Source organism: Prionailurus bengalensis, chromosome B1 (assembly GCF_016509475.1).
Source record: "Prionailurus bengalensis isolate Pbe53 chromosome B1, Fcat_Pben_1.1_paternal_pri, whole genome shotgun sequence".
Classification (NCBI taxonomy): Eukaryota; Metazoa; Chordata; class Mammalia; order Carnivora; family Felidae; genus Prionailurus; species Prionailurus bengalensis.
In genome coordinates this window covers 81,730,342-81,756,162 of record NC_057344.1, presented here as the reverse complement: position 1 = coordinate 81,756,162, position 25,821 = coordinate 81,730,342, and the positions used below count along the sequence as shown (strand labels likewise).

At 38.9% G+C, this 25,821-nt stretch overlaps 1 protein-coding gene across 2 annotated transcripts; it reads left to right on the top strand.

Annotated features, from left to right (window-relative positions):
• MMAA (metabolism of cobalamin associated A) lies at nt 1-25,284 on the top strand. 2 transcript variants are annotated; one of them, XM_043568042.1, is made up of 7 exons: nt 1-53; nt 14,395-14,899; nt 17,095-17,217; nt 20,239-20,409; nt 22,826-22,911; nt 23,729-23,878; nt 24,919-25,284. In XM_043568042.1, exons 2-7 carry the CDS (start codon nt 14,455-14,457, stop codon nt 25,207-25,209), a joined length of 1,266 nt encoding a protein of 421 aa, XP_043423977.1. In that variant the 5' UTR covers nt 1-53; nt 14,395-14,454; the 3' UTR covers nt 25,210-25,284. The 2 variants fall into 2 exon arrangements, with proteins under 2 accessions (XP_043423977.1, XP_043423981.1); XM_043568046.1 differs by lacking the exon at nt 1-53 and adding an exon at nt 4,249-4,291.
• The last annotated feature ends 537 nt before the right edge of the window (nt 25,285-25,821 follow it).

The following is a 25,821-nucleotide window of genomic DNA, read 5'->3' as shown; positions in this document are numbered from 1 at the left end:
CCCTGCCTGGCGGAAGGGGTGGGGCAGGGCCGCACTTCCGTGGCTTCGGGAGGGTGAGTGCGGGGTGGGGGTTGCGCGAGGCGTCTGGAGCCCGAGCTGGCTCTGGCCTCCCGCGGCCGGTGGGGGCCAACCCCAGCGTCGGGGGCGCCTCCTGGAGGATTTGGGATGGGGGAGGGAAAAGGAGAATATTGTTGGATTGGGCGATATTGGGAATGCGGAGTATGTGCTGACAGGCAGGCGTCGGCAAGTTTGGTTCAAAGGGAAGGGTCGCGCTGTAAAACAATATTTTAAAATTTACATCATTTTAGTCAGGTTTGTGAGCTTACTGTTGTGCCACAGTAAGGAAATTTTGGTGAGGTTGCTGGCTGGTCTCTTGCCGATGCCAAACTTGGTGAATGGTTAACCAAAGGATGGAGAGGGAAAAGGCACGATAGTCCAGTGTAGCTACAATCAAAGAGTGAAATTAAAACTTGTATGGAATATAATCTAGGATGTAAAGTAGGTTCATACTGAAAGTCACAGAGTACCTAGACTTTGTCAAGTACTCTGGAAAGGCATGGGCTAAGTCTCTTCTAGCAGACATACTGTATTCAAATAATTTATATTTCTTATTAGCAAATGAAAGACCACCTAAGCAAAAATGCCATGATAAATTTTTTTATTATCTTTCTTAAGAGTTGTGCCCTAGTACATATACATAGGAAAACTGATCATTATAGCTCTTCCAAGTTGGTAGGAAATCAACTTTCCTGGAGGCCTGTGAAGATACTAAATCATTTTGGGTCATCTGCAATGTCCACAAAGTATTATTTTATTTTATTTTATTTTTTTCAGTTTATTAGTGAGGGAGAGAGAGAATCCCAAGCGGGCTCTTCATTGTCCGTGCAGAGCCTGACTGGGGCTTGACCTCAGGAACCATGAGATCATGACTTGAGCCGAAATCAAGAGTCGGATGCTTAACTAACTGAGCCACCCAGGCTCCCCCCCAAATATTCTTTTATTAGTAAACAATATTGTTTTGTGCTCAAGGTAATAAGAATTTTAAAAAGGGAACAATTCAGTTATTTTTAGGGCTGTGTTCTGTTAGAGGCAAAACATGCTAAAAGTTATGTAACCATAAGAAATGTAAATATCATCTTGAGATATTTGAAGACTAAAGAAAACCTATATTTGGCATGGGAAGGACTGGCGACTGCTTGAAACATTTGCCTGTTAGCTGACTGTTCCTCATATAGTCATGTATGAGGATATGTGGGTCCCTCATATATAGATGTACATAGGGCTCCCCAAGACCATTTTGGATTTGAACTTGGGTGATAGCAATCGGGGTGAATGAAAACGTTTAATGGTGATGAAATTTTAAAAAATAGAGATTTCCCAAACAGATTGAAACCTAAAAGTGGAAATTGGGAAATGTGAGTCGTAACTGGAAATGTGATAAAAGGTATAGTGGACAGGGAACCTTAGAGTATTTCCTGCATGAGTTCCGTATGTGTTCAGTATTACTCTTATATAACAATGACCTATTTAAAAGTTGCTTGTTTAAAAAGTCATTCTGCTCTACCAAAATTTCCTGAGATTATTTGAAAAGGAGAATGTAAAACCTTCTGTGGGGGATGGTGGGAGATGGTAAACAGATTAATGGCACCTGACAGTTTATCTTCTAATCAAAAATGATTACCATTGAGAAATGGAAACACATGGTGTAACACTGCATTGCCTGTATGAACTGTGCTTTGCTGCAGACACTGACCTAAGGTATTGATTTTGGAAATCCTGTATGCTTTTTCTTGCCAGGGTAGTTATTGAAATTGAGAATATTCATTGGATCAATTTCAACAAATATCCCAAGTCAGACTGGCTGCTGCTGAGCAAATTTTTAATGAAGGAAAACATCCATATATTGAAATAAGACCTTAAAAAGAGAATCCTTAAATAAATATATATTTACTGTAAAATCTAGCAAAATGTATGTTTTCAAACATTGATTAATTGAGTAATCAGCATAATGGAGTTATTGACCCATACAAAATTCTAGTACACATTCTTTTATTCTGTGAGCAATAAAATATGCTGTGGGTACAAAGATAACTCATAGTCTAGGCAAGACTAACAACTTAACAATGTGACCAGCATTATAATTGAGGGATATAGCCTGCGTAGGATGACAAGAGATATGAGTGACAACTGAAAGGGCATGGAAAGGGGCAGAGAACTGTTTATAGAGGAGACACTTGGGTTGATTTTTGAAGGCTGAAGAGGAATTTGTGAGATGATTAAAGGAGAGAAGGGATTCCAATCAGAAGGAACATCATGGACAATGGCCAAGATGTTTAAGAGTGGTTTTTCTGGGACCTGCGTGCAGATCAGAATAGTTATAGCCATGTGGTAAAAGTGGAGGAGGGGAATGAATTAAGTTGGAGTTGGAGAGTTATTATTTATGTAATAACTGTCTTAGCTGGATTGTAAACTTTATGATGTCAGAAGCTATGTTGGGCACATATACCGATGTATAGCACAGTGCCTGGCATATAGTAGGTTCTCAATAAATAGTTGCTGAATAAATGAATGGCTGAATCCCAGGAAAACTTTTTATTTATTTATTTATTTTTTATATTTTTAAAAAAAAATTTTTTTTTTCAACGTTTATTTATTTTTGGGACAGAGAGAGACAGAGCATGAACGGGGGAGGGGCAGAGAGAGAGGGAGACACAGAATCGGAAACAGGCTCCAGGCTCTGAGCCATCAGCCCAGAGCCCGATGCGGGGCTCGAACTCACGGACCGCGAGATCGTGACCTGGCTGAAGTCGGACGCTTAACCGACTGCGCCACCCAGGCGCCCCTATTTATTTTTTTACAGATAAGGCAGAGGGGACTTTTTAAGTATTTTAAACAGAGGAGTAAAATAGACCTACATATTATGATAAGTGGTAATATGGTCATAGTAGATGAGCATTTTTCAGGCGTAAGGTTGTACCTGTGGTAGGTTGTAATCTGCATTAAAAAAAAAAAAAAACAGAATAGGAAAGGTAACATTAGAGTGTATCACGTGAATTAGCAGTAAGAAATGTTTTGTGAAACTTTTGTTTCAGCTATATTCCTATTTGTTGGCCTGATGTAAGTGTGTTTCTTCCCATGGACCGTGATCAAAGCTTGAAAGCCATTATAGTAAGGTGGGAATGAGGGTGGTGTAGAGGGAATGGATATAAAAGAAGTATTGGAGGAAAACAAATGTGATTCTTAAAATGTTGCTGTCCATGTGAACCTTTTGCTTGAGAGGGGTTTCACTTACCAACTCATTTTAGTATTTTTGCCCACTTGGTGTTTTTCACTGTATATTAACAAATTGACATTCTGGTTTATTACAAATGGCAATGCTTTGAGAGATCTCACTGAATGTTGTAAATGCTGCAAAATTTCTCTTGTATTTTGGTAGTACACAGCTTAAAATTGTAGGTTGAGACCTCCACGATTCTCAGGAATCATGAAAATTCATTGAAACAGTTTAATTTGATTATTGGCCAAGTTTTAAAATTTCTTTCCTTAAGAAAGCAGGAGAAGATGCTTAGTTACATGTACAGATGGGAAGTCTTTTTCCCTACCTCCATAATTTTGCTACTCTAAAGGCTTAGTCTGTTCTGTAGGTGACATATTATAATGGTGGAGGGTTGTTCAGACAAGGCTGAATTACACTGGCTTTAAAAGAAATTATGGACTTCTTCAAAATCTGGTTGATTCATTAATGGGTTTAAGTATGTTATACACTGAGTTATCAGGTGTGAGTTATTTGTGGAGTGAAAAACATTTAAAACTTGTATAAATTTGGCTTATTCTATCACCTAATATACTATTGGGATCTCCTACTGGTAAGGTTTGTACAGAAGATGTAAACTAATTTTTCATTATGGCTTAAGCAAAAAGAAAAAAAAATGAAGATAAACAGCCTGCCATAATCATTCTGTATTTAAATGTAAGGGGTTATTTGGTGTTCTCTTGATGTGACATGACACCACCTGTCTTCATATGGATCTGGATTTTTTTATTGTTATTTTTATTTTTTTAAGTTTATCGAGAGAGAGAGAGAGAGAGAGAGAGAGAGAGAGAGAGAGAGAGAGAAAGCGAAAGCACAAGCAGGGGAGGGGCAGAGAGAAGGAGAAACAGAATCCCAAGCAGGCTCCACACCATCACCATCAGCGCAGAGCCTGACACAGGTCTCGAACCCACGAACCGAGAGATCATGACCTTTGATTCAAGATCAGGATTGGGACACTTAACCGACCAAGCCACCCAGGTGCCCCATAGATCTGATTTTTCAAATCCATAGTTTTTCCCAAGTTCTGCCGTTAGTTGTGAGGCCTTAAGTCAATCAGTGTAACTTTACTGAGCTTCACCTATAAAATAGAATCTTGTCTGCTATTGTGAGGCTTAGCTGAGGAAATGTATACAGGAATGTCTCACACATGATAAATGCTCAGTGAAAGGTAACAGCTGCTGCTCTGCTATTCACATGGTCCAGAAGGTTTGGGGGCAGCAAGAAAATCAGCCCCAGAGATTTGAAGGTGTAAAAACCTTGAATTATATACATCTGGGTAGCTCTTTGGTTTTCACAAAAGAATGGGGGAAAATGATATCATCTTTTTCCTGATTCTTGTCACTTAAAAGCCATTTAAGATCTGTATTGGTATCAAAGGACAGAGAACTTCATAATCCCAAATTGTGATAAACTCTGCAGTGTAAACCATAAGCTTGTCAGATAGTTGGTCTGGATTTTCTGAAAAAGACTTTGATTAAATTATTGTAAGAAATAACTATTCTAAATGTTAGAGCAACTTATATTACTATTTATTAGACAGTTTTTAGTTTCATCTCATTTATTTAGGGAATACTGTTTGTTTGCATCATTAGAAGTGGACATATTTTCATCTCGTGAACTCTTATTACTGGGTTTTGATTGCTTACAAATTTATCTTTCTGTTTTTCTGTTTTGGAAGATTAGTTAGATGTCAAAGGTGCCTTGATTCAAAACAGGGAACTTAGAAGGTAGAATGTTTTTAGATCACACAGGTTAAGGAGGTACTCACTTTCCTTTCAAGTATATTAGATTAACATAAGTAGAGAGTCCACTCATGAACCTTAAAAAAATTAACCGATTACTATATGCCTGGCATTGTGCTGGATTCCGAGGAAACAGAATAAGACACTGTCTCTTCTCTGGGACAGTCATTGGCTGGGCTGAGGGATCAGAATTGGTGGGGAGAGATCTGTAAATAGATAAATCAGAAAAGATGAATAAAACGTTGTGGAGCTTTGCAGATAGAACAGGTGACTGCCTGGGAAAGGTGGGGGAAGATGTGTCCTAGAAGAGGTATGTTTGAACTGAGTAGGAGTTTGTCATGCAAAAATGTGGAAGATAAGCATTCTGCTAATTTAATTAGCATTCCGCCGAATTTTTATTATAGCATATAGAATTTTTGTGTTTGTTTTTTAAAGCTGCCGTCCTCAAAAATGGTTAGTAGCCCACGTATATCACATTATTTCAGAGTTGAACTTCATATCTTAATATTATGTTGAACCTCATATCTTAATATGAGAATTCTGATAGAACCTGTGCACAGAAGCATAGCTAAAATATGATTATCACTTTTTTCACCTCGTAAATAATTCTTTTTACTAGGTTTTTTAGTATATATGTTAATTTTATGTTTAATTGAGAAATTGACATATAAATATACATTGAATGTAATGTTGTTGGTCATAGTAACTGTTTAAATTAAGGACTCATCAGGTTTGATTCTCACATTATGAAATCTCAGTGCAGAAGGAAGCAAGTTACAGATTACAGATACAGACAAAGGTAAAAATTAAATCATGAATAGTTACTAGACATTTCTTATTAAAAGTATACAAATTCTGTGTTTTATCTTTAAAATGATTTTTTTTACTATAGCAACTGTATTAGTTTTCTTTTGCTGCTATAACAAATAACTACAAACTTCATAGCTTAAAACAACACGAATTATTCATCTTAGAGTCCTGTAGGTTAGAAGTCTGACGTAGGTTTTACGGGGCTAGAATCAAGGCATCTTTGTTCCATCCTAGATGTTCAGCAAGGGTGGGCTGAGTCCTCCTCACGTGACATCATTTTGCTGTTCCACCTCCCTCTTTCATTTTAAAGGACTTTGGTTATTATATTGGGTCCACCTGGATTATCCAGGATAATCATTTTATCTTAAAGTCAGCTGATTAGCAACCTTAATTTCATCTGCAACTTTAATTCTGCTTTGCCATGTAAGGTAACATATTCACAGGTTCCAGGGATTAAGACAAGGACATCTCTTGCGGGGGGCGGGGAGCTTCTGCCTACAACAGTAACATATACTTCTTTTAAAAAATCAGAAAAATATGATTAACCAAAAAACAACATATAAGCACTATAATACCACTCATTTATAGATGAAGTTAATGTTTTGACATATGTATTTCTCTGTATGTGTGTTTGTATGTAAAATTCTATGAAAAATGGTGTAACACCTTGTTTCCAGTCACACTTTTGGTAATCCCCTTTGGGCTCATGGATTTAAATCACACCTAAACACTTAATGATTCTCAAATTTACACTTCAGCTCTGACCCCTTCCTGAGACTAGTAACACAACTGCCTACTCAGGATGCCACTTGGATATTTAGTAGGCATCTTAAACTTAACGTATCAGAAACTAAACACGCCTAATCTTACCCAAAACCTGACTTCCTGCAGTCTTCCTCAGTTCATTAAAGGGCAACTCCATCTTTGCTGTGGCTCAGGGTAAGACCTGTGCCTCATCCTTGACTGCTATCTTTCTGTCCCGTCCTATATCTCATTCATTAACAGGTCCTTTAGAATTCATCCAGAATCCTGATTTAACGCCATCCCCACCTGGTTCCTGTCCTCATCATTTCTCATCTGGTTATTGCATTGATCTCTTAGCTGGCCTTCCCATTTCTGTTCTTGCATCCCCATCAGATCCTTTTAAAACAGAAGTCACATCAGGTTCTCCTTTGTCCTATCGCTTCCCTTCTCAGAGTTCCTCCAGTCCTATCTATAGTTGTATGTCCCTCTTTGGCCTTCTCTCCTATATTTCCCCTCTTATTAATGTCTAGCCACACTGGCCTCCTTATTTATATGTCTATTATCTGTTTTCTCTTACTAGGATGTTAGCTTTATGAGGGCAAGAACTTTGTTCTGTTTTGATCATTATATCCCCTAGACTATTGCATGACACATGGTAAATGCTCAAGTGTTTCTTGAATGAGTGCTTTATAATTTTCTTTCTCTGTCTCTCAACATACTACTTTCTCGTTTTTGAGCATAGCTTTGTTGGGTAATGAATCAGTCATGGTAAAATTTGTTAAAGGGAATGTTTTAAATAGTTATAATTTTTTCTTAGACTCTATAGACAGCATCTCTCCTATGGGAGGATAGGACGAGGATTGGTAGTAAGAATGTTCTGTATCCTGGTCAACATTTCCTCTTCTCTGCGCTTTGGCTCTTCCGAATGCTGCCACTGTCACTGCATACTTTTAAAAAATGCTTTTTACTTGCTTTGGGAGGGGCAGGGTTACTAATACCTTTTAGTCAAAAGACTTCTCCTTTATCCCAAAATAATTTATTAAGAAAAAATGCCACAGAGAGTCAAAAGACCTGAGTTTGAATCCTGGCCCGCCCATTGGTTATGACTAATTTAGTTACCTAACTCACTCTTGTTTTCCTTCCCTTGTTAAGTGAGAATAAATAATAATAATAATAAATGTCATCATAGAATTGTCTGGGGAAATAAAGTGAAATGGAGTATTTGAAAATGGATTATAAGCTCTTGAGTGACAGGCAGGTGGGAAATGAAATGAGTTCAGATTGGCAGCCTTTTTTTGTTTGTTTTTCAGCAACTGCAACTTGCCAGCCTCTGTAGTGAGCTTTGAGGATTCTAGTGTGGACAATAAGGTCTTGAATCTGACTTGTCTTTCCCTTAATGCCTTGCCTAAGTCCAGGTCCTCATCATCCCTTTTGGGTCTTTGCTAGGGTTTCCTAAACTGGGCTTTATGTTACCAGGGTCTAATTACTCTTCTTACCACCATTCCCGGTGTTATCTCCTAAAAACCAGAGCTGATGGTGTCACTAACCTTTGTATAGATCACTGTTGTGTCTCCCCTGCCAACAAGGCAAAATATAGCTCCTTGGCCTCGGTTTACATCCTGGTCCAGCTTCATCTCCTACACTAGTTCCATATATAGACTAGGCTTCTGCCTCACTGACTTGTTCAATCTTCTCTGATGGCAGGGAAGAGACCAATTTCCATTTGTGACTCTGTACATTAAGTCATCAGCCTGGAAAGCCTGTCTCGTCCTTCAGTTTTTGTTTTTGTTTTTTTTTTTTTGTAATCCTTTCAGACTTAGCCCTGACATTGACCCCTCCATGACTCGAACCTTCTACTCCCCAAGGAGAGTTAGTTTCTATAATTTTCTCTGTTCCCACAGCCCTTCATGGGTTCTTTTTTTTTTTTTTTTTTTTTTGGACATGGTGTTATTATTATTTTTTTATTTTTTATTTGTTTAATTTACATCTAAGTTAGTTAGCTTATAGTGCAACAGTGATTTCAGGGGTAGATTCCTTAATGCCCCTTACCCATTTAGCCCATCCCCCTCCCATAATCCCTCCAGTAACCCCTCTGTTTGTTCTCCATATTTAAGAGTCTCTTCTGTTTTGTCTCCCTTCCTGTTTTTATATTTTTTTTTTCCCTTCCCCTACGTTCATCTGTCCTCTGTCTTAAAGTCTTCATGTGAGTGAAGTCATATGATATTTGTCTTTCTCTGACTAATTTCGCTTAGCAAAGTACCCTCTAGTTTCATCCATGTAGTTGCAAATGGCAAGATTTCATTCTTTTTGATTGCTGAGTAATACTCCATTGTGTGTGTGTGTGTGTGTGTGTGTGTGTGTGTGTACACCACTTCTTTATCCATTCATCCATTCATGGACATTTGAGCTCCATACTTTGGCTATTGTTGATAGCACTGCTATAAACATTGGAGTGTATGTGTCCCTTCAAAACAGCATACCTGTATCCCTTGGATAAATGCCTAGTAGTGCAATTGCTGGGTCGTAGGGTAGTTCTATTATTAGTTTTTTTGAGGAACCTCCATACTGTTTTCCAGAGTGGCTGCACCAGTTTGCATTCCCATCAGCAGCGCAAAGAGATCCTCTTTCTCCGCATCCTCGCCAACATCTGTTGTTGCCTGAGTTGTTAATGTTAGCCATTCTGACAGGTGTGAGGTAGTATCTCATTGTGGTTTTGATTTGTATTTCCCTGATGATGAGTGATGTTGAGCATTTTTTCATGTGTCAGTTGGCCATCTGGATGTCTTCTTTGGAGAAATGTCTATTCATGCCTTTTGCCCGTTTCTTCACTGGATTATTTGTTTTTGGGTGTTGAGTTTAAAAAGTTCTTTATAGATTTTGGATACTAACCCTTTATCTGATATGCCATTTGCAAATATCTTCTCCCATTCTGTCGGTTGCCTTTTAGTTTTGCTGATTGTTTCCTTCACTGTGCAGAAGCTTTTTATTTTGATGAGGTCCCAATAGTTCATTTTTGCTTTCGTTTCCCTTGCCTCTGGAGACGTGTTGAGTAAGAAGTTGCTGCAACCAAGATCAAAGAGGTTTTTGCCTGCTTTCTTCTCAAGGATTTTGATGGCTTCCTGTCTTACATTGAGGTCTTTCATCCATTTTGGGTTTATTTTTGTGTATGGTGTAAGAAAGTGGTCCAAGTTCATTTTTCTGCATGTTGCTGTCCAGTGTTCCCAGCACCACTTGCTGAAGAGACTGTTTTTATTCCACTGAATATTCTTTACTGCTTTGTCAAAGATTAGGTGGCCATACGTTTATGGGTCCATTTCTGGGTTCTTTATTCTGTTCTACTGATCTGAGCGTCTGTTCTTGTGCCAGTACCATACTATCTTGATGATTACAGCTTTGTAATACAGCTTGAAGTCCAGGATTGTGAGGCCTCCTGCTTGGCTTTCTTCTTTAAGATTGCTTTGGCTATTCGGAGTCTTTTCTGGTTCCATACAAATTTTAGGATTATTTGTTCTAGCTCTGTGAAGAATGCTGGTGTTATTTTGATAGGGGTTGCATTGAATATGTAGATTGCTTTGAGTAGTATCGACATTTTCACAATATTTGTTCTTCCTATCTAGCAGCATGGAATCTTTTTTCCATTTTTTTGTGTCTTCTTCAGTTTCTTTCATAAGCTTTCTATAGTTTTCAGTGTATAGATTTTTCACCTCTTTGGTTAGATTTATTCCTAGGTATTTTATGGTTTTGGGTGCAATTGTAAATGGGATTGATTCTTTGATTTCTCTTTCTGTTGCTTCATTGTTGGTGTATAGGAATGCAACCAATTTTTGTGCATTGATTTTATATCCTGCAATTTTGCTGAATTCATGAATCAGTTCTAGCAGTTTTGGGGCCGAATCTTTTGGGTTTTCCATATAAAGTATCATGTCATCTGCAAAGAGTTAAAGTTTGACCTCCTTCTTGCCAATTTGGATGCCTTTTATTTCTTTGTGTTGTCTGATTGCTCAGGCTAAGACTTCCAATACTATGTTGAATAACAGTGGTGAGAGTGGACATCCCTGTCTTGCGCCTGACCTTAGGGGGAAAGCTCTCAGTTTTTCCCCATTGAGGATGATATCAGTATTGAGTCTTTTGTATATATGGCTTTTATGATATCAAGCTATGATACTTCTATCCCTACTTTCTGGTGGATTTTATCAAGAAAAGATGTTGTATTTTGTCAAATGCTTTCTCTGCATCTGTTGAGAGGATCATATGGTTCTTGTCCTTTCTTTTATTGATATGATGAATCACATTGATTGTTTTGCAGATATTGAACCAGCCCTGCATCCGAGGTATAAATCCCACTTGGTTGTGGTAAATAAATTTTAATGTATTGCTGGATCCAGCTGGCTAATTAATATTTTGTTGAGGATTTTTGCATCCATGTTCATCAGGGAAATTGGTCTATAATTCTCCTTTTTGGTGGATCCTTTGTCTGGCTTTGGGATCAAGGTAATGCTGGCTTCATAGAAAGAGTTTGGAAGTTTTCCTTCCCTTTCTATTTTTTGGAATAGCTTCAAGAGAATAGGTGTTAACTCTTCCTTAAATGTTTGGTAGAATTCCCCTGGAAAGCCATCTGGTCCTGGATTCTTGTTTTTTGGCAGATTTTTTATTACTAATTCGATTTCCTTACTGGTTATGGGTCTGTTCAAATTTTCTATTTCTTCCTGTTTCAGTTTTGGTAGTGTATATGTTTCTAGGAATTTGTCCATTTCTTCCAGATTGCCCATTTTGTTGGCATGTAATTGCTCATAATACTCTCTTATTATTTTTTTTATTTCTGCTGTGTTGGTTGTGATCTCTCCTCTTTCATTCTTGATTTTATTTATTTGGGTCCTCTCCTTTTTCTTTTTGACCAAGCTGGCTAGTGCTTTATCAATTTTGTTAATTCCTTCAAAGAACCAGCTCCTGGTTTCATTATCTTTTCTACTGTTTTTGTTTTATTTTGGTTTGGTTTCAATAGCATTGATTTCTGCTCTAATCTTTATTATTTCCTGTCTTCTGCTGGTTTTGGGTTTTATTTGCTGTTCTTTTCCCAGCTCTTTAAGGTGTAAGGTTAGGTTGTGTATCTGAGACCTTTCTTCCTTCTTTAGGAAGGCCTGGATTGCAATATACTTTCCTCTCATGACCGCCTTTGCTGCGTCCCACAGGTTTTGGGTTGTGGTGTTATTATTTTCATTGACTTCCATGTACTTTTTAATTTTCTCTTTAACTTCTTGGTTGGCCCATTCATTCTTTATAAGGATGTTCTTTAGTCTCCAAGTATTTGTTACCTTTCCAAATTTTTTCTTGTGGTTGATTTCGAGTTTCATAGCGTTGTGGTCTGAAAATATGCACAGTATGATCTCCATCTTTTTATACTTGTTGAGGGCTGATTTTTTGGACATGGTGTTATTTATTCTGTGGACTTTTGAAGTGCTGAGATTATGTCATTTAGGGTACGATAATGAGACTGACAGTCCACCTAAGAAGGTGTAATGGATTGAATGGTGGCCTTCAAAAAGAAATCCATGTCCTAATCCCTGGAACTTGTGAATGTGACTTTTATTTGGAAAAAAAGGGTTTTGCAGATGACATTAAGTTAATGATCTTGTGATGAGATCATCTTTGATTATCTGAGTGGGCCCAATTCAGAGACAAATCTCCACACCGAGGACAGACATGAAGAGAAGGCCAAATGAAACCCGAGGCAGAGACCTCAATTGTGCATCCATGAGCCAAGGGACACCAGGGGCCACTGGGAGGGGCAGGGAACCGTCTTCCCCTAGAGGCTTCAGAGGGAGTGCAGGCCTGCTAACACTTTGATCTCTGACTTCCAGCCTCTGGAACAGTCAGAGAATACATTTCTGTTGTTTTAAGCCACTCAGGTTGTGGTTATTTGTTACAGCAGCCCTAGGAAACGAATACAGCAGGTCAGAATAAAATGACTGGAACATGGTAAAATGTCATTGTCATCACCCAACAATAACATCATCATCACTATCATTCTTAAACCTAGCCTGGGACCTGAAAAGTAGCATACACCTTGAAAATAGTGGTCAAATAAAAATACATTTCTTCCCTGTGAGCTTCCAGTCTGTGGTAATGGTGGAGGTATTGTTGAGAAGTATGCTTACAGTGAGCTTCCAAAATAGATCCCCCTCTGAACTTTTTTGTTTTAAATATCTTTTTTGTATGTTTGTGTGAAGGGTGGTAGTGGATGTTTTAAATTGTTTTTTTAGAACCATTTTTTACACAGTTTTCCATAAACTGTCCTTTTAGAAGAAGACTAATTTTGTACAAATAGAAGTCATATTTCCCCCAAAATAGAAAAAATGATGAGCAGTTACAGTTCTAACAATAAAAAATACTTAAAATGTCTTCTTTTTCCTGTTAGAATGTTATTTAGTAAAATTGATTTCATGCTGATTGGTCTTGAAATACAATTTAGAGAGGTACTTTGGAGCAATCAAGTAATTTATTTCATTCTGCTACGAGGAACTGAAAACCAAAATTTTCAAATAATCATAAACCCGAATTTGGTAGGCCATATGTATCATTTGTATGTAAATTGTAGTTTGCCACTGGAAGCTAGATCTGTGACCTAACTCTTAACCAAAGTTTTATAAATTGGTATAATAATAATAAAAGCTAATGCTGTTGATTTAATAAATAATAATAAAAGCTAATACCTCTGTATTTTCTTGACCCTCCATGTACTATGTCAGCTTTTGTTGTCAAATACAGTTTGGAGTGGAGAGTATCAGTAAATCTAAATAAAGCATCCTCATCTAATTCCATAGTGGTTCAAACTTCAGTGTGCTTATTTCTCTACAGAGATTCTGATTCACTGGGGCTGGGAGTATGCAGTTTTAGTAAGTGCCAGGCGGTTCTGGCCATGGTTTTTAAAAAAATCCTCTTTTTTAAATGTTTATTTTCCAAAGAGACAGAGACAGAATGCGAGTGGGTTAGGGGCAGAGAGAGGAAGACACAGAATCTGAAGCAGGCTCCAGGCTCCAAGCTGTCAGCACAGAGCCCGATACGGGGCTCGAACTCCTGAGCTATGAGATCATGACCTGAGCCAAAGTCGGATGCTCAACCGACTGAGCCACCCAGGCACCCCTGGCCATGGTTTGAGATAGGCTGATCTAGTTACCATACAAACCTCACAGTTCATTTCACATGGAGGCCCCGGTGGCGGTGGTGGTGGTGATGATGGTATGCTTATGTTAGGCCATTCTTTGAATATATAATAGGGTGAGCCTATTGAATACATACATTTATCTAAACTTAGACCTCAAGTGCCTGCACTACTAAGCACTTTTTTTTTTTTTTTTTTTTTTTTTTTGTAGAGAAAGAGTAAAAGGCTAGCATCAGAGGGATTTTTTTAAACCTTTTGAATGAGTTTCAAAATAGGGTATATTTGATCTGAGGAAGTTGTAAGGTCTGTAAACAGAAGAAAATAAACATGGCATAGAATTTCTACCCTACAGGGTTTTTTTGTATATTTTTTGTTTCGAAGAAAATTTTAATGTACATTGTATTTCACAGTAACTCCATAATTTAGGGCTGCTCTGGTTGTTAACTGTAGGCAAGGGTGGGGGGATCTTCTCTCGTGTTTGGTAAGAAACTTTCACCTATTTGTACTGCCAAGAAGCCTGATTATGTGTGTTTTAGGATATAGAGAAACCACTAAGCTTGCAGTTTTACTAACTTCAGAATCTTAATTGTACATTGAACTGGCAAAAATATGTTTTCTTCTTCTAGGGAATCACAAATCACATTGAGCCAAAAAAACATCCAGTGTTTTCTGCAGTTACAAACAAAATGAATATTCCCATGCTACTACAACACCCTCACCGGCATTTCCTAAAAGGCCTTTTAAGAACACCTTTTCGACGTTACCACTTCATCTTTCACTCAAGTAGTCATCGCGGATCAGGAGTCCCTTGTGCTCAGCCATTTAATTCTCCTGGACTCCATTGTACAAAATGGATGCTGCTGTCAAATGGTTTAAAGAGAAAATTATGTGTACAAACAACTTTAAAGGAACACACAGAAGAACTTTCTGATAAAGAACAAAGATTTGTGGATAAACTTTATACCGGTTTAATCCAAGGGCACAGGGCCTGCTTAGCAGAGGCCATAACTCTTATAGAATCAACCCACAAGAGGAAAAAAGAGTTAGCCCAGGTGCTTCTTCAGAAAGTATTAGTCTACCACAAAGAACAAGAACAAATAAATAAAGGAAAACCACTAGCATTTCGAGTGGGTCAGTCTTTTTTTTCCCCTTTATGTCTGTTCAGTAAATATTTTTCTACATTTTGTCTGTTTTGAAAGAGGTCTAAATAGTTTTCAATCTAATGGGAATTCTTTTTTCCTTTTCAGAATTTTGGGCTGGATTTTAAATGCCTTTTCTTTGCAAATATTAGTCTTGTTATGTTGGGGGGTGGAAGACTGTCATGGTCATTTGAACCAAGGCTCTGTATTTTAAGAGAATAATATAAGATTTCTATTTTTGCAAGAATCATGCTGTGGCTCCCAGGATAGAATATGCATATGAGGAACTTTTACAGGTTTACTTCTCTCTCTTGGTAGTCCTTCTGCTTGATAGTCTAAAGTAAATGCCTTGGTTTTGTGTTTCTATCAACTGTAATTATTCTTATCACATTTCAAAATTCTACTTCTCAGGTGTTTCATTAGTTTCTATGGGCAAGCCTCTTTCAGGTACTTTTTGTTAAAGTTTCTGGCAGTTGCTTGGCTCTAAGCACAGCCAACTCAATACCAAAATGTATTTTAAAGGAGGGACCGTATTCATTTGCTATCTAAACTATTAGATGTTCACTCGATTTCTTGAACAGTTGACTAGATTCCATAGTTGTAAATAAGCTTGTTATATATATTTTTTAATCGCGCATTATAAAACAACGTAGATGTGTTTGAGTGGAGTGAGAGCTTTTCATGATGGCAAAATAGGTGATTCCAACCAACTTTCCTACCAAAAAGAACTAGAAATGGTGAACAAAGTGCAGAAATTGAATAAATACACTTAAAATACACTTAAAAGTTGACTGGCATTGCATTAGACTTACATCTCAGTTTATTGATGATATGGGATTAAAGCCTCCTAATTTTTATGGTAACGGTATGAATTTTAAAGATAATTTCAAAAAGAGTTCACCAACCAACATTTGTATTGGTCTGCGTTCACACATCCTATTCTGCCATCACTGAAGGAACCCTCATTTTGACAGTACTACGTCGGGTGTTAATAATCTTTACGTATTGCAGACAGACAAAATAGCAGACTCCGAAAGAGAAATTCCAGCTATAACAAAGTGTTTACTTGATACACCTAAAAGATATTTGAAGAGAGAAGGTCCCAGAAATATCTAGAGTTAACCAGCAACTCACACATAACTAATAACTCATAAATTTTCATTGCTATTCTGGTTCTTTTATCTTGGTCTTATGAGGCCAGATAAACCTGTGTCTCTGTGGTAGTTATTTTATTACCATCATAAATACGAGTAACAGATTCAGCACCCGTACCGATGTTTAAGACAGAGACCTGCCCTGAAAACTTCAGTAAGGAGCCAAGCATACCATATGACGTACACATACTTTTGAATATAATTACAATTAAATGCTTAAGTTTTATATACTTTGTGAACATAACACATATATCTCTTCCTTTATGCCATATGCTGTTCGAAACATTGCAAACATTAACATCTAATTCTTGACGACAACCTGAAGAGATAGGTGCTATCATATGCATTTTATTGCAGAGGAAAAAGGCACAGAATGGTTAAGTAACTTCACCAAGATTACACAGCTCGGAAGAGGTGGAGCTAGAACTGGAACTGGCCACCTGGCTGCAGAGTGTGCGGTCTTATCTGCATGCTCTGTGAACTCTCCAAGCAGGGGAGTTTTCTGCCTCTCTTTAGACAAATTAATTTTTCCTGGATCCAGTTTATAGGATATATTTTGAGTTATGGGTGGGAAGAAACAAATTATCCTTCATAAATAGAAAATTATTTTCTCAGTCACTGGGAATTTCTAGAGTAGTGAGTTGTTTTTCCACTGGGAAGATAAAAGTACAGCCCTGGGGTAGGTGGAATAATGACTGGTCATGATGAGAGGTGGGCAGATGTTGAGGGAATGTAGCACATTAACGACAGAGGCAATAAAGTCTGTCCAGAAAGATCTGAGTTATGGTAAAAAGGCATATCCTATTTTATAATCTTATAAAGTGAATTTGGTGAACATATGGAGCTCAGGATTGTTTTCTTCCTCTATATTACTCAGGAACTAGATAAATAGTGTTTTGTTTCATTTAGGAAATGTGAAATACATTAATAGGAGTTTTAATAAATTAGGAGAAATAGAAGGTAATCTATTTGAATAGAACTTATCATAGGGCTGATTTCATTTCTTAAATTAGAAGGATTCTCTCTACTGTAGGATTGTCTGGGCCCCCTGGTGCTGGAAAATCAACCTTCATAGAATATTTTGGAAAAATGCTTACTGAGAGAGGGCACAAATTATCCGTGCTAGCTGTGGACCCTTCTTCTTGTACCAGTGGTGGTGAGTATTGCTGATTCTTTTTAAACTGCAAAGCAGGGGCTCGTGGGGCTCTCTGTTATAATTTAGTGGGAATTTGCACAGTCAGGTGACTTCTAACCTCTAGTGGAGTTTGGTCTCACTGAAAGAAGGGAGTCCTAGGGGCAAGGTGGAGATTGAGGGAGGTAGTTTGGGGTATTAGGCTCCTTGGCTAGTGGGTAGTCCAGGAGTAGCCTGGCTACTTAGAGAACTAGGAAAACAGGTGCCAGAAGTTGAAGATCATCAAAAGCAAATTTGAGCCCTCTATCACACCTGAGGCCAGGCCCCTACTTCCCTCCTGTTGTTTCCTCCTGGCAGGATCAGCCCCTATGCAGTTCAGAAAATGGGTCCGTCTATTCATTGCCTTTTTTCTTATATTGTTGTAACATCTCTTAAGCTTAAAAGAAAATCTTATTGCTCTTTACAATTTGTCACCCGTTAATATTACATGTTCGGTTCAACAGAAAGCTCTTAGGGGGTCCATGTAATATACCGCTGTTGTCCCTACAGCACTTAGCATGGTATGTCACGTACAGTGCTCAGCAATTACTGATTCAGGGTCACAGTCATCCGAGTTTACTCACAGCTCATCAGAGATACGATGAATAAACTTAGTTTCCCCAAAGGATCATTTAAGGAAAACATAAAGCATGCCATATAAATAGGAAGGTTTTTCTTCCCTTATCCCTCTTTATGATCTAGGCTTCTCACATTGCAGTTTTTCATTTCACAAGTGTTTGAATGTCTGCTATAGGCCAGGCATTGTACAAGGAAGGTACCATGTTGTGTAATGGTGAATGAGACACAGTCCCCTGGCCTACGGAGCTCTGTATCTTACGAGGGAAACAGACATGTACACACAGGCCATTACAATGTAATGTGTGTTGTGGCGGGGGGAGGGAATACAGGGCACTTTGTGGAAATGTTTGGTTTGCTTACGGTGGGTTTAACGCTAAAAAATAGAGATGATATAATCATATTTTAGGGGCTTTAGGTCAGTAGAAAGGTGGACAACAATTCCTGTCACCACCCATTGAGAACTTTAGCTGAGAGTATGCACGGTTTTTGATTCACTAAAATAAAAATGTTAACCATAAAATAAAATTGTATTTACAACGTTCAAGATTAAATCCATATCAGTATATTATCTTATTTTCAGTCTAAGAACTTTGGTAAAGGTAAGTATTTGAACAAAGAATTTTTTTTCTTTAGTGTTTGTTTATTTTTGAGAGCGGGAGCTCAAGCAGGGCAGGGGCAGAGAGGGGGGACAGAGGATCCAAAGCAGGCTCTGTGCTGACAGCGGTGAGCCTGATGTGGGGCTTGAATTCAAGAACTGCGAGATCAGAACCTGAGCCAAAGTCAGCACTTAACCGACTGAGTCACCCAAGTGCCCCAGAACAAATAATTTTTTTTATGGTGGCTCTCATTTTCATATAGGTGAGAGATCCTTTTTTCTCTTTTCCTTTGTAGTATTCTAGAATACTTGCAGTAGCAAAAGAAAACCATAGCTTGAGATAGTGATAGCAGGTATGGTGACAAGATAGTCTGATTAAAGTTGCATAGCTATGTGGTTCTTAATTCTTAAACTAAAAATGAACATCCCTTTCTCAGGTAAGAAAAAAAAATACATATATAGACTTTGAAAGAAAAAAATACATGGGGATAAACAGGACACTATAAGTTTACATTTCTACTTTAATATTGCTATAGGACTGTGCATTTGAAAGTAGCATGATGCCAAGGTTGAGAAGCATTCCTTTTTTGGCCAGTAGTCAACCCTTGTTGTGTTTTGGATTCACAGATTCCAGTAGTAGCTTTGAGACTTCCCTTAGGGTCTGCAAGTGACAGTTTTGGACTCACTGGCTAAGACAATTATATGGGAGAGTAATTTCATAATGTTTAGTTCAGTGTGTTAAGATCTATAGGATAATAATTTAAAGTATAGCTTTGGCAGATTGTCGACTTATCCAGAGATGATTTCATGTAGAAAATTGTTTTAGGAAAAAGTTTTAGAAAAACATCTAAATATTTTTAGAAAAAAGTAAATAAGGTAGTTGAGATGCATGGTAGGCGTGTGCTCGAGAATTAGAACCTATGGGAACTCTAAACTGGAGTCATGAGTGGAGAGATCATATCTTTAAGGAACTTCTCAATGTTTAGCATCAACTTTATGTGGAAAAGTTAGCTCTTAGGCAGAGTGAAAATTGAAATTCGGGTTAGAACAGCACTACACCTCCAATGTTGTTATATGGCCAGAGGAAAGTAAAAGTTAAAGGAAATTTCAACAGTTCCAAGGCTTTTATTTTAGTCTTTTAGAATTTGCAAGTAGTGACATTTACCAAAATACTGTCGTAAACCTTGGAACATCATTCATTCTGTACCATAGGTATTAAATTAATTGCCTACTGGGAACCGGCAGTCATTACAGAAAATGTAAGATGTGGTTCCATGGGCAAGGAACTTATATTAAAGCACTGGCACTAATGACAGTCTTGGTATGGGACACTGAACGACGCTTAGCAGTATCCTTGGCCTCTACCCACCAGATGCCGGTAGCATCCTGCCCCCCGTTGTGACAAGTAAAAATATCTTCAGACATTGCCAGATTTCCTCTGGGGTCATAATCATCTCCAGTTGCAAACCATAAAGACAATAATGTTAAAAGGACAGTAAAGAAGCTGTCTTGGCTGGAATTGGAAGATTGATTTGGGGGCAGTGGAAGCTGAAATTGGACGGGTAAGGTAGGGCTGCATTGTGAGGGCCTTTAGTGTTAGACTGAAGAATCTAGATTTGAACCTCTAGCCAATGGAAAGCCGTTATAAATTTTGAGGGGCTTGAGGTGTTAATTTGACATCATATACACTGTGTGGCGCTAAAGCTCAATTATATGAAATGATTTTGAGATCTTGGGAGAAATGTCATAAGGCACTTTCCCTGGGAATTGGCTGATTGATAATTGGCCCCTATAGGTGTTCCATGATTATAAAATGTAAATGTGTGTTTTAGGATCACTCTTAGGTGATAAAACCCGAATGACTGAGTTATCAAGAGATATGAATGCATACATCAGGCCATCTCCTACTAGAGGGACTTTAGGAGGTGTGACAAGGACCACAAATGAAGCCATTCTGTTGTGCGAAGGAGGGGGATATGACATCATTCTTATTGAAACCGTAGGTGAGTATGATTTTCTGTTTCATAACAATGAAGTACTATAACAAATGCTATATAAAGATGAGTGACAGCTAATACCATTTTGTTCATTGAGCATATATTTACTAACGGTGTCATTAAATACGAGGTACTGTATCTTGGATTCTATAGGAGATATGAGAATATGGGCTATCATCCTTACCTTTAAAGAAAAGCCATGTGTCTGGAGAACTGTTACACAGGGGTGGTGTGTTGTAAGTACCAGACGAGAACTGTAAGCATTGGAAACGATATTTTAACATAACACCTATTTTGTTTAAAGCACATTTCACATGTCTTCAATATTCGCTCAGAAAATTCATGTAGCTGGGTACCTTTTTAATGCAGGGCCATGTTTTACTTCATCTTTATATCCCTAGCACATAGTTATACCCAGTGAAAAATACTGAAATGGAAATCCGAAGAAATTCACCTTCCTCTGGAGAGACAATCCACTATTACTGAGTGATAAATGTTTGTGACACAGTCTGACTTGGGTTTGAGGGATCATGGAAGACTTCCAGGAGGAGGTGACAGTTAAAATCCATCCTGAAGGAGGAATTGGAGTTAAATAAAATGAAATAAAGAGAATGAGAGGACATGGCCCATTTAGAGAACTGCAGTTTGCTCAGGAGATTTAGCGCATAGAGTGTGGAGGCCGGGCATGAAGAGAGATGGGGCTGGAGACTAGAAACTCCACCATCTAAGGGTGGATGGGGGAAGAGTTGCCCATGCGGTTGTAGGAGAATCAAGGTAGAGGACCATAAGAACCAAGTGCATGACCTGGAAGTTGCATTTGACTGCTTGTCCCAGAGACTCAAAATCAACTGTGCCTCAAACAGAGAGTGGTTTATTTTTTGTAAACAGAAGAAACCTGGAGGCAGGCAGTCCCAAGCAGGTCTGGTCATTGTACAGTGCCCTCGGTGTCCCGGGGTTTCTGTCTCTGCTCTCCATTCTTAGCACTTAGTTCCCATCCTCAGGGTTGCTCATGGTTAAAAGACAGCTGATGAAGCTTGAACTGTCACCTCCACCTAGGTAGGGGGAGGGAAGGTGGGGGGAAGGGGTGGGCCCCTCCTAGCTGGGTCAGCTCCCTTTCAAGAACTTTCCTGAAAGCCCCATCTAGTGAATTTGGCTTTCACTAATTAATCATCTCTAGCTGAAATGGGTTCAGGTGACTGTGGGCTTTCGCCTGGTACATCGGTGCTTCTGACAACATTGGGATAAGGAAATAGGGGAGAATAAATATGGAATGGACAACCAGAAGTCTCTGCCACCCCAACGGACAGAATTTCGAGAGGAGTTTCAGTGAAGCAGGTGATGTGGAAGTCAGATTTAAGTGGGTTGAAATTAATGTGAAGTAATGAAGTGAAGACCAGTGAGCACACGTTGATTTTTTTTTTTTTTCTAGACACTTAGGTATAAAGAGAAATGAGAAATATGGTGATAATTGGAGTAGGTTGTGAGTTTTTGTCTTATTTTTTTCCTGTTTGTTTGGTTTTCAGATGACAAAGACATGAGCACAATTCCTGTCAGGTGTTGGGGGACAAGAGCCCGTAGACTAAGGAAGTTAAAGATAAAGCAAGGGCAAGGGCACAGAGGAAGTAGGAAGGAAAGAGAGGGTAACCTTCAGCCAGTACTTCTTATACTGCGACTGGAGAGGAGGCAGTGAGCAGAGCTGGTGTTCGGGCCCGCTGATCTGCAGAGGGTGGGGAGGGAAAAGCTGAGGGGGTTCTTGCCTTTATTTCACCGCCACGTAGGAGTCATGGTCATCATCATGCGGGGAGATTATGGCACAGTAAATGTTTGTAATAGCCACTGTGAGAAATGGGAAGGCAGCTGACTGAGGGCGTTTGGGGGCATTGCTTTTACCAGGCAGTGAGGAGGAGGTAGCAGATGTTAGACACCATGATCCTGCTGTGGTGCCTGTTCTCGAGCCATTTCTCCGGCACGCTTACGGAGGAGAGAACACGGGTAGTTGGACTGATCCATGGGTGGGGGTTTGTGGGGCTCACAGGAAGTTGAGAAGGCAAGAAAGCTGAACATCTTGACAGACATGATCTAGGGTTAGAGCCACATTGCTCAAGCTGCTTACCGCTGAGAGGGAAGCCAGGAAAGAGTTGCAAAGGGGGAGGAGAGAATGGACATCTCGATGTTCTCCATTCAGCCAAGACTAAGGCTAATGGGAATAAGCGAAGGGGAGAGCTGGGAAGGTCACAGTTTGCTCCTAGGAAAGCAGTGCGTTTAATAAATTCTCGAGAGGTGGGGTGTTTAAAGTGGGATCAGGCTGAGTGTGTGATCGTGGGTACAAGTGAATGAGGTGGAACGGGAATGGTGGTCAAGGTAGTTGAGAAAGCAAATTACTATGAATATTTTAGCATATAGTTGTGATTTACAATTGCAGGTGTGGGTCAGTCGGAGTTTGCTGTTGCTGATATGGTTGACATGTTTGTTTTACTACTGCCACCAGCAGGAGGAGATGAATTGCAGGTAATTATATTGACTTTTTTTTCTCCCCAAACACAAAGTATACATCTCTGAAAGTACAAATTTCCAGTGTTGTACTTCTGTAAATTAAGTTGCTGTTAATGTAGGGAAAGAAACAGCATTCATATTGGCTAAAGTACCTGAGTCAAAGACAGATTCTGTATGTTTTTTCTCAACTTACAGTAATAGAGTTTATGACCTCGAGCTAACCGTACAACTTAGATTTTTCCACCCGCAACACGGGAGTGAATGGAATACGTGGACAGCTCCAGCCAAAAGAGACTACTGTTGTGTGGGTGTTTGTAGTACAGAGACCGAGGCACTGTTTGCTATCAGGTTATTTTTCTTCAAATGTAAATTGGAGAAAAAATTACAAACATTAAGGAAAACCTCAAAGACTTTGTTTATGGAAATGCAGATGTTAGCGATAGGTGTCTTCTCTTTTTAAGCACTTAATGACGGATGATTTTGCATCCTGCAGTGTTAGCTCATGAGAAAGGGAACCCATCATGAGTCAGTGTGAATTGTCTCCTGCCACTCATTCATGTTGTGTCTTAATGACATATTTAATCGTGAATGTATCTTAGCATGTTAGTCTCTAAACTTGGAAGAGACATTGTAGATGACTTCCATAATCCCAACAGCTGGTGGTTCTGAGTAATTTCTGTTGAGTAACTGTAATTCCTGGAACCCAGGGTTTAGGAAGATGTAGAGGAAAAAGTTAGTTAATAAAGTGCGTGACTCTCAATTGACTATTGTCCCATTTTTGGCTATAATTAAATGAAGCGTTTCTGATACATCACTGTCTTTTTCACTTTAGGGTATCAAAAGAGGCATAATTGAGATGGCAGATCTGGTAGCTATAACTAAATCTGATGGAGACTTGATCGTGCCAGCTCGAAGGATGCAAGCAGAGTACGTGAGTGCACTGAAATTACTCCACAGGCGTTCAGAAGTCTGGAGACCAAAGGTTAGCTTGCCTTCCTTTCTGCATTTTCACCGAGTGGATCATGCACATTAGAAGAGAGGATGCAAGTCCCAAGCTAGACAGATAATCAATCTTTGCTTGTATGTGAGATTACAATTTTAAAATTATGACAAAGCCAGAGTGTGCAGTCATGATTTTAAATCTAATCCTTCAACCACTAGATGTCAAAAACTAGATGTGAGGGGATAGATTAGATTGCTTAATGCTTGACTTGAGCCATTTGGAAGTGATAGCAAATCCATTCTGAAAGGAACCATTCTTAAGATTATGGAGCAATTAGTGATTTGATTATCTTTATTAGAGTTTGAGTAGGAGAGAAGAGGCTTTTGATGTGATAGCTTCCCTTCCCATTATGCTTGTTGGGTGCTATTTTCAATAAGAAAAAAAAAGACAAATTCTGTAATAAATGGTACGGTAATATTGATGTGGGCAGCTTTATCTGCAGAAGGACACTATGTTATTAAAGAATAAGCTACAGTCACTACAATGAGAACAGCCACAACCTGTCTTCCCATCAGCTCCCGGTCTCCCTGGTCACGTTGTCTGCGTTGTACTTGCAGGTGCTGGATGCTAAGCTCTTGGCACCTGCTGAATCAGGGAACTCTGACAAAGGGAGGGTATGGGGGGGGGGCTATTTTCTCAACTGAGTTTCATGGTCTGGCACTCAGGCCTCAGGGAAACCCACCCAGCCCTGCCCTTCTCATCCTCGTGACCCTCTTGCAGTTTGTCTGTGTTGCCCCTGAAGACCATCTGAGCGATCCTAACAATTGACCAGAATAGACCCTGGGCTAAAGATTTTGAGCTTGAATCAGTGTCTTGTTTCTGCATGTATTTAGTAATCCTAGTAAGTGACCTCAGTCTGTTTCTCAGTATATTCACTTCAACACAGTGATAAAATGTCTCTGTTTCACTTGCCTATTTTCATACACTTTAAGACTTAATTGGCAGGAAACCAGACTCCCCGTGAAAATGTTTTCTATCATTTTAAGTAAAACGGTTTTGGGTTCTTCCCTTTTTAATAGGTAATTCGTATTTCTGCCAGAAGTGGAGAGGGGATCACTGAAATGTGGGATAAAATGAAAGAATTCCAGGACCTCATGCTCGCCAGTGGGGAGCTGACTGCCAAACGACAGAAGCAGCAGAAAGTTTGGATGTGGAATCTCATTCAGGAGAGTGTGTTAGACCATTTCAGGACCCATCCCACAGTCCGGGAGCAGATTCCTCTTCTGGAAAAAAAGGTTCTCAGTGGAGCCCTGTCCCCAGGACTAGCCGCAGATGTGTTGTTGAAAACTTTTAAAAGCAGAGACTTGTGAAATGTATCCTATATAATGATTTTATATGACATTGCATAAAGTATTTTAATATTAAAGGTCACTTATATGCCTGTATTTTCAGCAATTGTTTTGTGGTGCCCTTGGCCCCATTTGTGAACTATGCTTGAAAAGTCAAAGAATGTTAGATATGGCTGGCAAAGGTCAGGCAGTCGGCAGTATTTGTAAGGTACCTGTTGTATGTTACTGATTTCCATTTCTTTCTATTCTCGTACGCTGCCATGGCAGCTGGTAGGATAGTTTCTTCTCATCAGTCATAAGCAGAGAAAGCTGAGGAGAACAAAAGAAGGTCATGTACCTTCTTTGATTTCTTTGATTCCATATTCGCTGAGTTTCCAGAGAAAATGTAAGCAAGAGTGACCACATTTCTGAATTCTTACTTCAGGCTAGAATCATACTCGGTGGATTTCCAAGAGCTGAAAATAATGACTGGTGTTTAGTGTACCGGAGTATTCTAGCAATTTCTGAAATGGCTGTGTACACCAGTAACAAAACAGTTGGACTGTGTAGTGATGTGAACACAGTTTTTTTTTTTAAATTAATTTATTTTTTATTAATGTTTATTTCTGAGAGAAAGAGAGAGAGAGAGACAGA

What these genes read in the sequence shown, in the direction of transcription:
- MMAA (XM_043568042.1), top strand. Translation starts at nt 14,455, where the DNA reads ATGAATATTCCCATGCTACTACAACACCCTCACCGGCATTTCCTAAAA. An exon ending in ACCACTAGCATTTCGAGTGG is followed by an intron (nt 14,900 to 17,094) that starts GTCAGTCTTTTT and finishes TCTCTACTGTAG; the next exon opens with GATTGTCTGGGCCCCCTGGT. An exon ending in CAGGAGGAGATGAATTGCAG is followed by an intron (nt 22,912 to 23,728) that starts GTAATTATATTG and finishes TTTTCACTTTAG; the next exon opens with GGTATCAAAAGAGGCATAAT.